The 12,721-nt window shown below is 40.5% G+C and overlaps 4 protein-coding genes across 12 annotated transcripts; 3 read left to right on the top strand and 1 right to left on the bottom strand.

Annotated features, from left to right (window-relative positions):
- The first annotated feature begins 180 nt into the window (after positions 1–180).
- On the top strand, positions 181–1,672 carry LOC105697408 (high mobility group B protein 2). Its single transcript, XM_012420700.2, has 4 exons — positions 181–574; positions 683–753; positions 889–1,234; positions 1,319–1,672. The coding sequence occupies exons 1-4, from the start codon at positions 476–478 to the stop codon at positions 1,427–1,429; spliced, it is 627 nt and encodes a 208-aa protein (XP_012276123.1). The 5' UTR covers positions 181–475; the 3' UTR covers positions 1,430–1,672.
- Positions 1,283–7,186, bottom strand: LOC105697407 (hydroxyacylglutathione hydrolase, mitochondrial). 5 transcript variants are annotated; one of them, XM_012420691.2, is made up of 7 exons: positions 3,623–3,896; positions 3,319–3,543; positions 3,136–3,206; positions 2,725–2,840; positions 2,297–2,639; positions 2,118–2,221; positions 1,283–2,050 (listed from the first exon to the last, which is right to left on the bottom strand). In XM_012420691.2, the coding sequence occupies exons 3-7, from the start codon at positions 3,203–3,205 to the stop codon at positions 1,778–1,780; spliced, it is 906 nt and encodes a 301-aa protein (XP_012276114.1). In that variant the 5' UTR covers position 3,206; positions 3,319–3,543; positions 3,623–3,896; the 3' UTR covers positions 1,283–1,777. The 5 variants fall into 5 exon arrangements, with proteins under 5 accessions (XP_012276114.1, XP_012276120.1, XP_012276119.1 ...); XM_012420697.2 differs by lacking the exons at positions 3,136–3,206; positions 3,319–3,543; positions 3,623–3,896 and adding an exon at positions 7,101–7,186; XM_012420696.2 differs by lacking the exons at positions 3,136–3,206; positions 3,319–3,543; positions 3,623–3,896 and adding an exon at positions 4,266–4,287.
- LOC105697403 (ATP-dependent DNA helicase Q1) lies at positions 3,745–6,284 on the top strand. 4 transcript variants are annotated; one of them, XM_023434868.1, is made up of 3 exons: positions 3,745–3,868; positions 4,121–5,354; positions 5,432–6,284. In XM_023434868.1, exons 1-3 carry the CDS (start codon positions 3,847–3,849, stop codon positions 5,934–5,936), a joined length of 1,761 nt encoding a protein of 586 aa, XP_023290636.1. In that variant the 5' UTR covers positions 3,745–3,846; the 3' UTR covers positions 5,937–6,284. The 4 variants fall into 4 exon arrangements, with proteins under 4 accessions (XP_023290636.1, XP_023290637.1, XP_012276106.1 ...); XM_023434869.1 differs by having other exon boundaries at positions 3,787–3,858; XM_012420683.1 differs by lacking the exon at positions 3,745–3,868 and adding an exon at positions 3,907–4,013.
- On the top strand, positions 6,374–12,644 carry LOC105697402 (TBC1 domain family member 16). 2 transcript variants are annotated; one of them, XM_012420682.2, is made up of 7 exons: positions 6,374–6,681; positions 7,059–7,113; positions 7,540–8,850; positions 8,945–9,284; positions 9,359–9,784; positions 9,995–10,288; positions 10,353–12,644. In XM_012420682.2, the coding sequence occupies exons 3-7, from the start codon at positions 7,872–7,874 to the stop codon at positions 10,735–10,737; spliced, it is 2,424 nt and encodes an 807-aa protein (XP_012276105.1). In that variant the 5' UTR covers positions 6,374–6,681; positions 7,059–7,113; positions 7,540–7,871; the 3' UTR covers positions 10,738–12,644. The 2 variants fall into 2 exon arrangements, with proteins under 2 accessions (XP_012276105.1, XP_012276104.1); XM_012420681.1 differs by lacking the exons at positions 6,374–6,681; positions 7,059–7,113 and adding an exon at positions 7,285–7,420.
- Positions 12,645–12,721: the final 77 nt, after the last annotated feature.

The raw sequence follows: 12,721 nt of genomic DNA, 5'->3' as shown, positions 1-12,721 counted from the left end.
CTACGCCTTTTCTTGCGCGCTCTTTCGCGCGAAGAATGTCCCTTTGTTTATGAGATATCTTGAACGCGCCACTATAACGCTCTCTCTCTCTCACTCTCCCTTTCCCTCTGCTGAACTTCCTGGTAAACAATGGCGCGTTTTCGCGCCACTGGCGAGGACTCGTAAGTACGATCCGTTGTCACGGTTGTTACTCGATATCGTCTATCGAGTTCCCCGAAATTACCGTAATCGATACGAAGGACGTCTTATGGATTATTTAAATATGGTACTCGACATTTATTCGGAATGTTTTATTGATTTTCCTGGGGTGGAAAATAGAACGCTGTGGTGGCGCCATCTGTGAGAGGAGCGGTGAAGGTTTGACGGGATCTGTCGGTAGAGATCGGAATCACCGACACCACGCTATATTCCCGAGAAAATGGCCGAAAGTAAATAATTACGTTTGTCCGAGAACGATCCAACGCGATCGATCGTTATGTCCGACGAATCCGAGTACGACATCGAACCGGAAGAATTTGACATTTATAAAAGAAAGTATCAACTGTTACTCGATAGATGCGAAATCCTTCAACAGGTATGTTCGCCTGTAGAAAAGTGTTATCCTGGGCCAAATATAAATTTACACATTTTTGGCATTTTCATCCACTAATTTATTATAATTGTTTTTTCGATTATGTTATAGGATAATGAGAGGTTGGTTTATCGTATCCAGACTGTGAGGAAGCTACTGAAGCGGACACGAAAAGAGAAAAAGTACGTCGTCTAGGTTATGGGTTAACTGCGACAGGTCATTGATGTAAATCGTGTACAATCTCATACTTTCAGTGATACGACTGTTTTAGTTTTAAACTCGTATTAAGGCATGGTTTAATCGGACTTGAAATTCAGGTTCTTAATAGATCGCTTGGATCAGCACGGGGATAGATGGCGTGAAGCGCCCATGGGAGTACTCGAGGAAAACAGTGTCTTTCAAGCTACCCCTAAATCAGAAAAAGGGTCAAAGTCAGGCTCTCATCACTCTAAGGACGACAAACCTAAAAAGGGAGCTAAAAGGAAAGGGACCAAGGCAGACCCAAACGCGCCTAAGAGGCCAGCCAATCCGTTCTTCCAGTTTTGTCAGGAACAAAGGCCACGAGTAATGGAGAGATTAGCGGGTGATCCGGAGCCTAGTAAACAGGAACTCACTAGACAATTGGCAACGACATGGAAGTCTCTTAGTTCCGAGGATAAGAAGGTAGGACCTTTGGGCGTTGAAAACTTTTCCCCAAAAATAAGACAGTTATTTTATATCTTCCATCTTTTATTTACATCGTTACAGGTCTACTACGATATGTACGAACGCTCCAAGGAGAAATATGTAGCTGAAATGCAAATTTACAATAAGAAATCGGAAGACATACCCAATCCGACATCTGTAAGCGTGACGTAGCAATGCGAATTTAATTGTAAATATGTGTGTTTGTAAATGAACGATCGCTGCTTGATATGTAAGAGTTAAGTTATCTTTATAAGTAAGCCTTCACAGTCATTTAATCTGAGTTTAACTGACCAAAGTGTAAAAAGTTTATGCGAAATGGAACAATTAATTGATAAAGTTCTCATATCAAGAAATAACGGAGCTCTTTGCATCACTTTGTATCTAATAAAGTTAAAGCATTTATTTAAGCTGTAATTTGATTACGGCTTGGTCAATCGAAACAGAAGTCTTATTGATTTATAAACAGTAAAAAAAGTACTAATATTCTTGTGCAAGTAATCGTAAGGTTCTACCACCTATCTATCCCTTGAAATTATCCTTTTCTTTTCGTAATGCTGCCATGGTCTGTATCGGATCGGACTGTTTGGCATGTTCCATCACTGCCAATTCATGAACTCTCATAAAAGGGTTGGTCTTCTTTTCGTCCTCGATAGTACTGGGTACCGTAGGTTTTTTCATTTTCCTCTGCTCTTGAACCCACTCGATTTTCTTCTGAATCGCTTTATTTTCTGGTTCTACATGAATTCCGAATTTTAAATTCTGCCCAGTATATTCGTGACCACAGTAAACTTTCTGCAGTATATCAATAAAATTATGAATTTTCAGCCAAATATCAAAAATCAAGAATCTGGAGATTTACCGTGTTATCCGGTAGCTTCCCTAAGACTTCCACAAGTGCTTGATACATCTGTTCAGCTGTGCCCTCGAAGAACCTACCACACCCTCCTGCAAAAAGTGTGTCACCTAATCGGCAGACATTATTCTTATAAATTTCTGCCTTTTAATTATGACCTCTTATGTACAAAAATGTCTATCTACCACTGAACACTGCTGGATCTTCTCCATTTCCTGAGACATAATAACAAATGTGACCAGTCGTGTGACAGGGTGTTGCCAGACACCGAACACTTAATTTTCCAAGCATAAAAGTAAACCCATGTTCAACCTTGTGGTTGAGGGCATCGATCCTATCGTCTCCACCGTACACTTCAAGATTCTTCATTTTTTTGCACAGGGCTTTGTTGCCTCCGGCATGATCCCAATGATGGTGGGTTGTGAAGACTTTGGTAAGATTAACATTACTTTGTTCAACAGCAGATATGACCGAATCAGGATCTACCGGATCTACAATAGCTGCTTCTTTAGTTTCGTCATCCACGATCTGAAAAAAATGTTAATCCCATAGACTCTATTGTCTATTAATTGTCCAGAGTTTTGCATAGAATGTACAGAAGTAAAACACATACCAAATACATATAATTGTCTTCCAATGCTGGTAATATCTCGACTTTCATGTTGTAGTGATTCACGAGAATAGGAACTGTACGAAGATGTCTAGAACCATTCGTTGAAATACTTTGTACTGAAATCATCAAAGATATGTGAGCCCATTATTAATTATGATAGTAATTAAAGTATATCAGCCGTCCGTGTAACAAATTTCTCTGGTATGCTGCGAACAACGTGCATGCCCCTCTCATTGGACACCTGTCGAATCTGACCTTGAGACCGCTTTAAAAACAACTCGTTATGTATCTACTTAGCTTGCATCTTACATCTGACACATATCAAACCCCTTGTTTAGACATCCAGTGCCAGTTAAGTGGATCTTTTATTTCGGTTAAAGAAAGACGCATGAAAATGTAAAAAGTTAATACCCTTAAAATATGCAGAGGTGAGTTTGGTTTCTAACCAGGTTGGGCACATGCGAAATGCTGCGTTCAGCATACTGGAAAAATTACTGGAATAACTTTCGTTGTCCGCCTAACGTGCTTTGAAAGGAACTGCAAACTTGAGCGAGTTTAACAACTGCTCAGTAGGAAGATTGGCAAGTTACTTGCCTATTTCTCTGTTGGTTAAATGACAGAAAAATCCTCAGGATGCCTCGACAACTGACAAACAATCAAACAATTCCAGCCCAGGGTTGCCACTGCTGCTCCCAGCTGCTCCGATCGGAGTAGATCTACTACTATTAATGTGATTTTACTACTTTACTCCAACTTCTATGTTTTCTACTCCGTTTTATTCCTGAACTACTATATATATATATATACATGTATAACTGACTGTAAGCAATGAACTTAATTATTTTATCATGAAGAAATTTGTCTAGTTCTCACTGTATAGAAATACATTTCTAGTTACGTTTGCATTCTTCGGTTAACCCATCTGATGACAAGATTTAAGAATGAAAAGGAACATTTTAAATATTCCGCCGTATCCCGAGTAAACCCGAAAACAGTCCTCTGGCTCCCAGTGCGAAACCAACAGCCAAAACACAGATGGACGACCTGCAGCCAAAACTAATACACTTGTCCTGCAGCGACCCACAGCAGCGACATGTGAAAAGAATAACGTTATGTTAATCCATGCAAGGTTATGTAGGTTATGGTTGGTTATGTTGCACTTGGTTTTAAGGAATAATACAAGCCGATATGTAGATTATTTTTCTGACCGAAAATTCCTGAGGATTTTCAAAAAATGTCCGCCGGCTCCTCGAAAGATGCCAAGACTGTCGATGAAAAGAACTATAAAGGTTTTACATTTCCAAGTGTCAAACATTTTCATAGCTTATCCAGATATTAAAAATTCTTTTTTCCGCATAATATTTCACATTATTAATACACTTGATTTCAATTACAGCCACAGAGGAAGAAGAGATAGCAGCGATAGACTATGAATTGAGACAAATAGAATCGGAGCAGCAGAAGCTCGAGGATAGAAAAAAAATCCTGACTCAACGTAAAGAAAAACTGCGTGACGATGCCCTCCTTAAAAAAAGCTTTACCTTGTCCAAAAAGAACTGGGATACTGAAAAGTTTCCCTGGTCAAAAGACTTGAGAAAGGCTCTAACAGGGGTTTTTAAAATTGATTCTTTTAGATCACTACAGCTGTCAACAATGAATGCCGTTATCTCAAAAGAAGATGTCATTTTGGTCATGCCTACTGGAGGTGGGAAAAGCCTTTGCTATCAGTTACCAGCTGCTATTAGCAAAGGGATCACCATAGTAATATCTCCACTAGTCTCCTTAATGGAGGATCAATTGCATGGTTTACGTAAAGTAAACGTTAAAGCAATGATGTTAAGTTCAAAATCTGGCAGAGAAAATACAACTGCTATCATGAATGGTTTGGTGGATAAGAATTCTGATTTACGTCTAGTGTACGTGACTCCAGAGTATATGGCTAAGTCAAACCGTTTTATGGGAAAGCTACAGAAAGCCTTTGAAGCTGGTCGACTGGATCGGATTGCTATAGACGAAGTGCACTGCTGTAGTCAATGGGGCCATGATTTTAGACCAGACTACAGATTCTTAGGCATTCTTAAGTCCATGTTTCCAGACGTTCCACTTCTTGGTCTTACCGCAACTGCGCCAGCACGGGTAATTGTCGATGTACAGAAAATGTTGGACCTACAAGGATGCCTGGTTCTAAGGGCTCGATTCAACAGACCCAACATCTTCTATGAGGTCCGCCGAAAGCCCGTCGATAAAGACACTTGCTTAGCGATGTTAGAGAATTTACTTAAGTGTAGATTCGAAGGTAAATCAGGAATAATCTATACAACCACTATCAAGGATGCCGAACAGCTGACAGATGATCTCAGAGCTCGTGGCTTGAAAGTGGGCTGCTATCATGCTATGCTCGAAGCGGACTTTCGCTCGAAAGTTCACTCCAAGTGGCTCTCTGGAGATTACCAGGCTGTTGTAGCAACTATTGCTTTTGGACTAGGCATCGACAAGCCAAATGTACGTTTCGTAATCCACCATTGTATGTCAAAAAGCATGGAGAATTTTTATCAAGAAAGTGGAAGAGCAGGTCGAGATGGTAAAAAGGCTGTCTCAATAGTTATGTATCGTCTTGCAGATATCTTTAAGTTAGTAGGAAATATTCTTAATAATACTACAATTTTTCTCAAATTTAAGAATATTTTACAAATTGTTTTTGTTTTAGACTAAGCACTATGGTTTTCCAAGATAAGGTTGGTTTGCAGAATCTTTATGGTATGTTGCTTTACTGTCTTGATCGAATTACCTGTCGACGAAGCCTGATAGCAAAACACTTCGAGGAGGACTGGAAATCCAGCGATTGTGCACAAATGTGTGACCACTGTTACAAACCTAAGGAGTCGAAAGAAATCGATGTAGGTCCATATTGCCGGCAATTGTATAAAATTATAACAAAAGCAGTCCAGAATGACACAAGACTCACTGCGCTGAAACTCTTGGATGCCTGGTATGGAAAAGGTCCAGTTGCTTCAAGAGTCTCTACCGTGCCAATACCTAAGTTGTCTAGGGAAAAGGGTGAAGCAATCATTGGACATCTGTTGATCAATGGTTACTTACAAGAAGAATTTCATTTTGCAGCTTATTCGACAATAACTTATCTCAAACGTGGACCTAAATCAGGGCTAGCTCAAGTCGAGGATCACAAAATTATGTTTGACTGCGGTGACTGATGCTTGCAAGACTATAATTATAGTTCTGCAAGTGTTACAGGGATTTTAATTTAATAATTGACTGCACTTTTGTGCCATGGATAATTAGTTATTTTTATCCATAGGACCTGACTTTGTTATTTACACCAGTATTTATTTTGTAATGTCAGAGTGTTTGTTTATCGTGTCTTCAGTTATAACATGTTATATCCGTTATGCTGACACTAAATGCTCAATTCCCTAATTGAAAGGAAACGTGCAATCGTGCACTCTTCATGTACGCACGTGTTTTGACAACGTTTTTACATCCGACTTTACCATCCATGCTGTGATAGTATTCGCAAATAAACTCTGTCAAAACTGACCTAACCTAACCTATTTTTAAGTAGTGCGCACCGTAGTGGAATTCTCTGAGCTCGTCATATCCACGACAAATCAATTGTCGAACTTATTACCCTGTCAAAGGACAACCGTAATTGAATTATTTTTCAATAACTTGAAGCGATTAGGAGAGGAAGTAGACGCAAGGAAAAATCAATATTTCCTTGACGCAAACCGTAACGTTGGCTAGCCGGTTAGTAGAACGCCGGTCTACTCAGCAAGACACCACGAGAAATCAGATGGGAATATTGATTGCTGGATAAAACGCATCTGTGACGTGTGACTGTTGTCAAACACTTTTCGATACTTTTCGCGGTTTGAAACTGAAGCTATTCTCATTAGACATGAGAGAAACCTGCAATTGATTTTCTGGAGTATATCAATGGTAGGACGTTATCTTCCTTATGGAAGCCAGAATAATGAACACTTCTTGTAAAATGCTTCTCAGACTTCTCGTAAATTGATAAGATAAAAAAATGATCTCGTGTTGTTTAATCACGAGAAGAAGTATATTTGCACCGAGAATGTAGGATCAAAGTTTAAGATAAAAGCTGCGAGAACGAATGTAATTTTGATTTCATTTCAAACTAAAGGCCGTTTCAGAGCTTTGCTAATTAGTAAGAACTAAACCATGGGGATCAAAGAATCGTCTAATCATTGTTATTTTGCATATTCAATTTCTTTTGAACGGTTGATAAAAAATCAAGTGATGTTAATTGCTCGGCATATAATTGTAAGTAATGATAAATTAATCTTTTACAGATTCATGCATAAGAATGTACCGTAAAGAAAACGAAGCTTTACTTTTTCGGTTCAGGTTCGTTGAAACTTCCAATCTGTTTCTCTGCACGTGTCTCGTTGCACTTGTGCCTTGAACTGTGACTCAAAATGAACAAGTATGCGTTGACGATATAAACAGTATAGCAATCTGAGACGAATGTACATGTCAGCATTGGTATCAGTACCAAATGGTGCATATGCGACCAGGCTAATTAGTTTGGATAACGTGATATCGCGCTTAAGAGAGCGTGAGACTTTGATAACGAAAACAATGAGTAGTTGTCCTTATACTCCATTGTTCAAGTTATGTAAAAGAAAGAAAACGAAATGACTTAACATAGTGGGTAAGCTGCACCAATCACAAGATAAAATAGCGAGGAATGAAAAATAACATTAAATAGTCTGTCACAAAAATCTGAGAACACAGTTATATCATCAAATTGATATAAACATCTTATTTCAGCTAGAAATTTGGACCGACCACAATGAGCCTGATAACATTGATTTCCTGATGGAGAAGGATCTGCATTGTCAGATTCAGAGTTTAGAAAGAATTATTGTCAAATCATTGAAACAATGGAACGAAAAATTTAAACTATCATCTATAACTACTGATATTTAGCTTCCATCATAGAAATCAGTCATCAAGATAAACATGATTATTAGAAGCACAACTAAATAATTAATCCTCGACAAAAGAATTCTCAGGAAAGTTAAAAAGCATTGTTAAGCATCGATTATCACGGTTTAGGCACGTTTTCACCATACAACGTATGATTTCGTAGAGTAAGCAAAATGCCGTTACCAAATATCCTAAGAAAGGCAAGTAGCTATATACTAGGGGATGGAAGCCAAAATAATTGTCGCATGATGTACCAAGATGGTGAGGTGCTCTTCTGCAAGAATAATGTCTGCGTACACCCTCCGACCCTCATGAGGCAGCATTGTGACGTCGTTCATCACCCTGGATATATGACTATCACCTGCAAAGTTAATAAAAATTCTACAGTGCCTACATTGCACCTTAGTTGGATTCCGAACAGCACTTTAAGAAGACATCCGACTACCCTGGAAAATGCTTCGACGAAGAGTCATATATCAGAGGAGAGCTGCGATGCTAGAATTGACCATGAGTGTGTAAATGAAAAAGTGGATGTGTGTTTAGAAGTAAAAGAACCGATAGACTGTGGTGACTGCGAGAGGGTGTGTTCTGGAGGACTTTCTATTGCTAAAGAGAGCGAACAAGCTGTGGGGAATCAGTCTACAGAGAACACTTCTGCAGAGGTAATTTTCAAGGAGCAAAATATTGAGGCTGAAAATGATACAGTTAAATTTAAGTCTAAATGTCAAGAAGACGGCGAACAAAATGACAATACGAAACTAGACGAGGGAGTTTACTCGGAGGATTCACACGTGCCACCTGACGATTCGGTATTGGAGTCAAACAAGGACTTTGACAGAATTGCCTCTACCGGAGATAAGAATGTTAAGGGATCTGAAACTTCTTTTCCTACGGAATCTCCCGAGGTTCTTTATAGTCTAGAAGAAAGGTCATTGAGCGCGGTAAACGAAGATAAAAATCGTCTTGTTAATCGGTGTCACTTACGTTCCGAATCCTTAGATTCAAGAAACGAAGATAACGTTATACTGCGAGAGTGTATCTTGGCAGACTCGAGTAACTATGACGGTAAGAGCCTGGATGGTATCAGCATAAAGAGTCGCAGTTTATCGCTTACATCAACTTGCAGCTTAACCGTGACAGGACCCATGGAAGGTACTGGTATTATTTAAAAAAAAAAATACTTGGAAATAAAGCGAAACCTTATACGCTTTTTTCTTGTTTTCATCAACTCTGTGATTTTTTACAGCTGAAGAAATTCCAACCTGGATGAGATCTCCGGAACTGTTGGCTCTGCAACATAATTTGACATTTCCAGAAAGTGCAACTGCCTCACCTGTAACTTTGCGCAGAGTTCATAGATGCAGGAGGTTTTCGGTGGACTTGGACCAGATGCGATCTCTCAGGTTGTTCTTTGCCGATCCAGCATGCACCTGTGGCCAGCTAGTAGTGGCCAGTCGAGAGAGTCAGTACAAAATCCTGCATTTCCACCATGGAGGTCTGGACCGACTGGCTGCTATGTTGCACCAATGGCACCAACTTCTTTATCCTAGGCTAGACACAGACACCGAAGAGACTCTTCCTTATAGGTTAGTCGATGACAATTTTTTATTCCAACTCACCGATAGGAAAAAAAAAAAAAAAAATGGCAACTTTCTTCCAGGCACTTTATGGTGTGTCGACCAGAGGTGGGTAGAGACGAGCTCCATCCTGAAGAAGGTCAAGTACCGATGATCACTTCATTGGCCTGGAAAGACCTTCTAAACGAACGAGGCCAGGTGGAGGATGACCTAGCCCTACGCAAGGGCATTTTCTTCGGGGGCCTGGAACCAGCGTTAAGAAAGATCGTTTGGCCCTTCCTTCTGCATTGTTATAGCTACCAGAGTACTTACGAGGAGAGGGAACGCATCGATTCCATCAGGAAGCAGGAGTACGAAGACATCGAACGACGCCGCCAGACCATGAATACGGTGCAGGCTGAATGGTTCTGGAGGAACGTCGTCTGTATAGTCGAAAAAGATGTCGTTAGAACAGATCGAGGGAATCCTTACTACGCTGGGGAGGATAACCCTAACATCGAAGTCATGAAGTGAGTGACAAGTGGTGTTCAATACTCATTGTGCGTAATTATATACCGATAACTGTCAATTACTTACCGCACACTACAGACTCGGGTAACACTCCGCACTAGCCGAATGAACACATTTCACGATCAGGGCACATACAGCCATTTGGTACACCCAGTTGACGGCGGTATGACTTCACATTTGATGTAACTCTTTTTTCACGTTATCCTCAGAAATATCTTGCTCAACTATGCTGTTTACAATTCCCGATTGGGATACACTCAAGGCATGTCGGATCTTCTGGCCCCTCTGCTGGCAGAGTTGAACTCCGAGGTGGAAGCTTTTTGGTGTTTCGCAGGCCTGATGCAGAGATCGGTGGCAGTGTGCACTCCTACCGATACCGACATGGACCGGAACCTCTGCTACCTCAGAGAACTCATCAGGGTCATGGTTCCCGACTTCTATGCTCATCTCGAGAAACATACCGATGCACTTGAACTGCTCTTCTGCCACCGATGGATATTACTGTAAGTTTATACCGATGCCACGTTCGGAACTCCATTGTCGTTACCTCTCTTTTTTGTGTCGTAGGTGCTTGAAGAGAGAATTTCCAACGGAAGTTGCTTTAGTGATGTGGGAGGCTTGCTGGGTGAATTACTTGACGGACCACTTCCACCTCTTCCTTTGTCTGGCCATCATGTGTGTCTATGCCGATGATGTGATAGCTCAGGACCTTCGAACGGATGAGATGCTCTTACATTTCAGTTCTCTCGCCATGTACATGGACGGAAATGTCATTATCAGGAAGGCAAGAGGTCTGCTGCACCATTTTCGCCAACTGGTACGTTTACCTTGCACTCTGGCTGGACTCTGTCGTCAGTGCGGACCTGGAATGTGGGACAGCAGCCATGATCCAGTCATCGAGTGCGTAGGCCACCAGGATGTCCCTTGCCCTTACGCTGAAAATTACGAATAGACCAATGACATTTCTCTCGAGTGTTACAATTTAGTCCGCAGAGAGATAGTCTTCCGGCCTCGCTGTGTAATCGGTGTAACTCTACGGATGGTCAAAATCAAAATCAATTCCTCGCGTTGATTGTGCAGAACTAATAACGAGATTTCATGGACTATGAATATACGGTAGATCGAAGAAAGGAGATAAGGCCTAGGATATGCAATTCATCGGAGTACTCTACGGAGTCCGAGGTATCTTTCGGAAGGGACTACCCAAGTATATGCACGTTGTCACTGCCTAATTTATATCAAGTGATACCTCTTCGTAGAGAGTTATCGATCCCTGGATATAGAACGAAATGTAAGGATCTTACCGAGATGCATTTAAAATTATGCTGGTTCCCAGTGTGTAACGTAGGCCATTAAAACTATCATATCCAGGTTTTGTCCGTTTCTTTGAGTATCGACTTGCTATAACTTCCATAGAAAGAAGTTTACAATTCTAGAAATCGGTTCTTAGAGCGAGCCTCGGATGTCCAAGAATGTTTGCAGCACTTATGGTCTCAAATACCTGTAGTACAAGATAAGACTGATAGAAGAGAAAAAGTGACACGCAACACCGAGGGGTTGTTGCGAGCCCAGGAATATAGAGAAACTTTGGCACTTCTTCGAAGAACCTGAGAAGTGCCAACCGATGATTCGATACCAACGAGTGAACTAAAAAATGGTGGCATTAAACGAATCTAATCGATAGTTGCGAGAATCAAACGTATCTCCGCGTAGGACGGCACGCTGAGTAGTTTAAACATTTCTAACGATAGCATTAACGATACGATTAGTTAGCAGCAGTATCGATTCAAACAACCGGCCGGATTTATCGGGATCCATTGTCCTTGAAATTCTGTGAATCATCCGAAATTGAATCGTATGAATTAAATTAAATTACAATTTTAGAACTAAGGATAACTAGAGATAAGGAGAGAAATTAGAATCCTTCGAGTCGATATCCCACATGACTAATGTACTTCTGTCGATACACGTATCAAACAATTTAGAGGTCAAAGTATTTCTGTCCATCCAATTGAAAACTGGAGTATCGATTCGAGGGGCCGGTTAGTCGTTTTGGAACTAACAAATAAATATCAAAGGCTCGGTCAATTAGCCGACGCACCTGCATCCACTCTTCGATCTAATTGTATACGCCACGTTTCGTACAATTGTTAAAGACTATTGCGATGTTTGCACGTGCCTGTCAGTCGACAAAGGGAAACAAACCGAACCGAGCAAAGTCTCCCTTTGGTCGCGTTGCGTTGCTCAAAAATCTATGATCTCCATTAATTTCCACCCCTTTATCGAACGATCAATTAAGTTTATAATTCACTTTTCGGGAAAGGGGAATTCCTAAAAAGTATGTCCAATATACCGATGATTTACTTTGCCAAAGGATGTATTAAACAAAATTGGTTAACTCGATTCCTACACCACCGATTAAAATATGATTGACACGTGAATATCAGAGTCTACTCGATGTTGGGCTAAGGCTTTGGTTTCCTTCTTCAACCTGGTATAAATGCCTTTGGAAGATGCCTCGGTATGTTAAATGATAAGAGCAGAAAAAAAGAGACATATGACCAAATACCTCGACACCATTCACCGAGGCAATAAATTTATCTATAAGATATAACACCTAACTGATATCGTAGAAACAAACAATTGTGGACGTTAAAAGGACCCAACGGGGTACGTTTCTCACAATTTTGGAGAATGGTTTCGAGGTGAGTGGTCCCTTTGCTTTTACTGTGCTACCTTGAGTCGTTGGAATAATGAAAAGAAATCTATTCGTGTTAAGACCTCGTCGCGCTCGACTCTGTCGGCATGAGATGTACATGACGCTAAGTTAATATATCGAAATAAAACTCGTATCAAAGACAAGGACTCCGTTGCACTACTCTCGAGAACTCCTTAGAAAATATACTCTTTAATGTACAATACATATATATATATAT

This window comes from Orussus abietinus, unplaced genomic scaffold (assembly GCF_000612105.2).
Source record: "Orussus abietinus isolate OABI.00-Male unplaced genomic scaffold, Oabi_2.0 scaffold92, whole genome shotgun sequence".
NCBI classification, from domain to species: Eukaryota; Metazoa; Arthropoda; class Insecta; order Hymenoptera; family Orussidae; genus Orussus; species Orussus abietinus.
The sequence above is the reverse complement of the archived record's forward strand: the minus strand, read 5'-3'. Positions and strand labels throughout refer to the sequence as shown.

Excerpts from the sequence above, each read along its gene's own strand:
- LOC105697402 (XM_012420682.2), top strand. The coding sequence starts at position 7,872 with ATGCCGTTACCAAATATCCTAAGAAAGGCAAGTAGCTATATACTAGGG. Across the intron at positions 8,851-8,944 it reads CGTGACAGGACCCATGGAAG|CTGAAGAAATTCCAACCTGG; the intron begins GTACTGGTATTA and ends GATTTTTTACAG. Across the intron at positions 9,285-9,358 it reads GAAGAGACTCTTCCTTATAG|GCACTTTATGGTGTGTCGAC; the intron begins GTTAGTCGATGA and ends ACTTTCTTCCAG.
- LOC105697408 (XM_012420700.2), top strand. The coding sequence starts at position 476 with ATGTCCGACGAATCCGAGTACGACATCGAACCGGAAGAATTTGACATT. Across the intron at positions 754-888 it reads CGGACACGAAAAGAGAAAAA|GTTCTTAATAGATCGCTTGG; the intron begins GTACGTCGTCTA and ends CTTGAAATTCAG. Across the intron at positions 1,235-1,318 it reads TTAGTTCCGAGGATAAGAAG|GTCTACTACGATATGTACGA; the intron begins GTAGGACCTTTG and ends ACATCGTTACAG.
- LOC105697403 (XM_012420683.1), top strand. The coding sequence starts at position 3,959 with ATGTCCGCCGGCTCCTCGAAAGATGCCAAGACTGTCGATGAAAAGAAC. Across the intron at positions 4,014-4,120 it reads CGATGAAAAGAACTATAAAG|CCACAGAGGAAGAAGAGATA; the intron begins GTTTTACATTTC and ends TTTCAATTACAG. Across the intron at positions 5,355-5,431 it reads CGTCTTGCAGATATCTTTAA|ACTAAGCACTATGGTTTTCC; the intron begins GTTAGTAGGAAA and ends TTTTTGTTTTAG.
- LOC105697407 (XM_012420691.2), bottom strand. The coding sequence starts at position 3,205 with ATGCTGAACGCAGCATTTCGCATGTGCCCAACCTGGTTAGAAACCAAA. Across the intron at positions 2,222-2,296 it reads AGATCCAGCAGTGTTCAGTG|GTGACACACTTTTTGCAGGA; the intron begins GTAGATAGACAT and ends TCTGCCGATTAG. Across the intron at positions 2,051-2,117 it reads GGAAGCTACCGGATAACACG|AAAGTTTACTGTGGTCACGA; the intron begins GTAAATCTCCAG and ends GATATACTGCAG.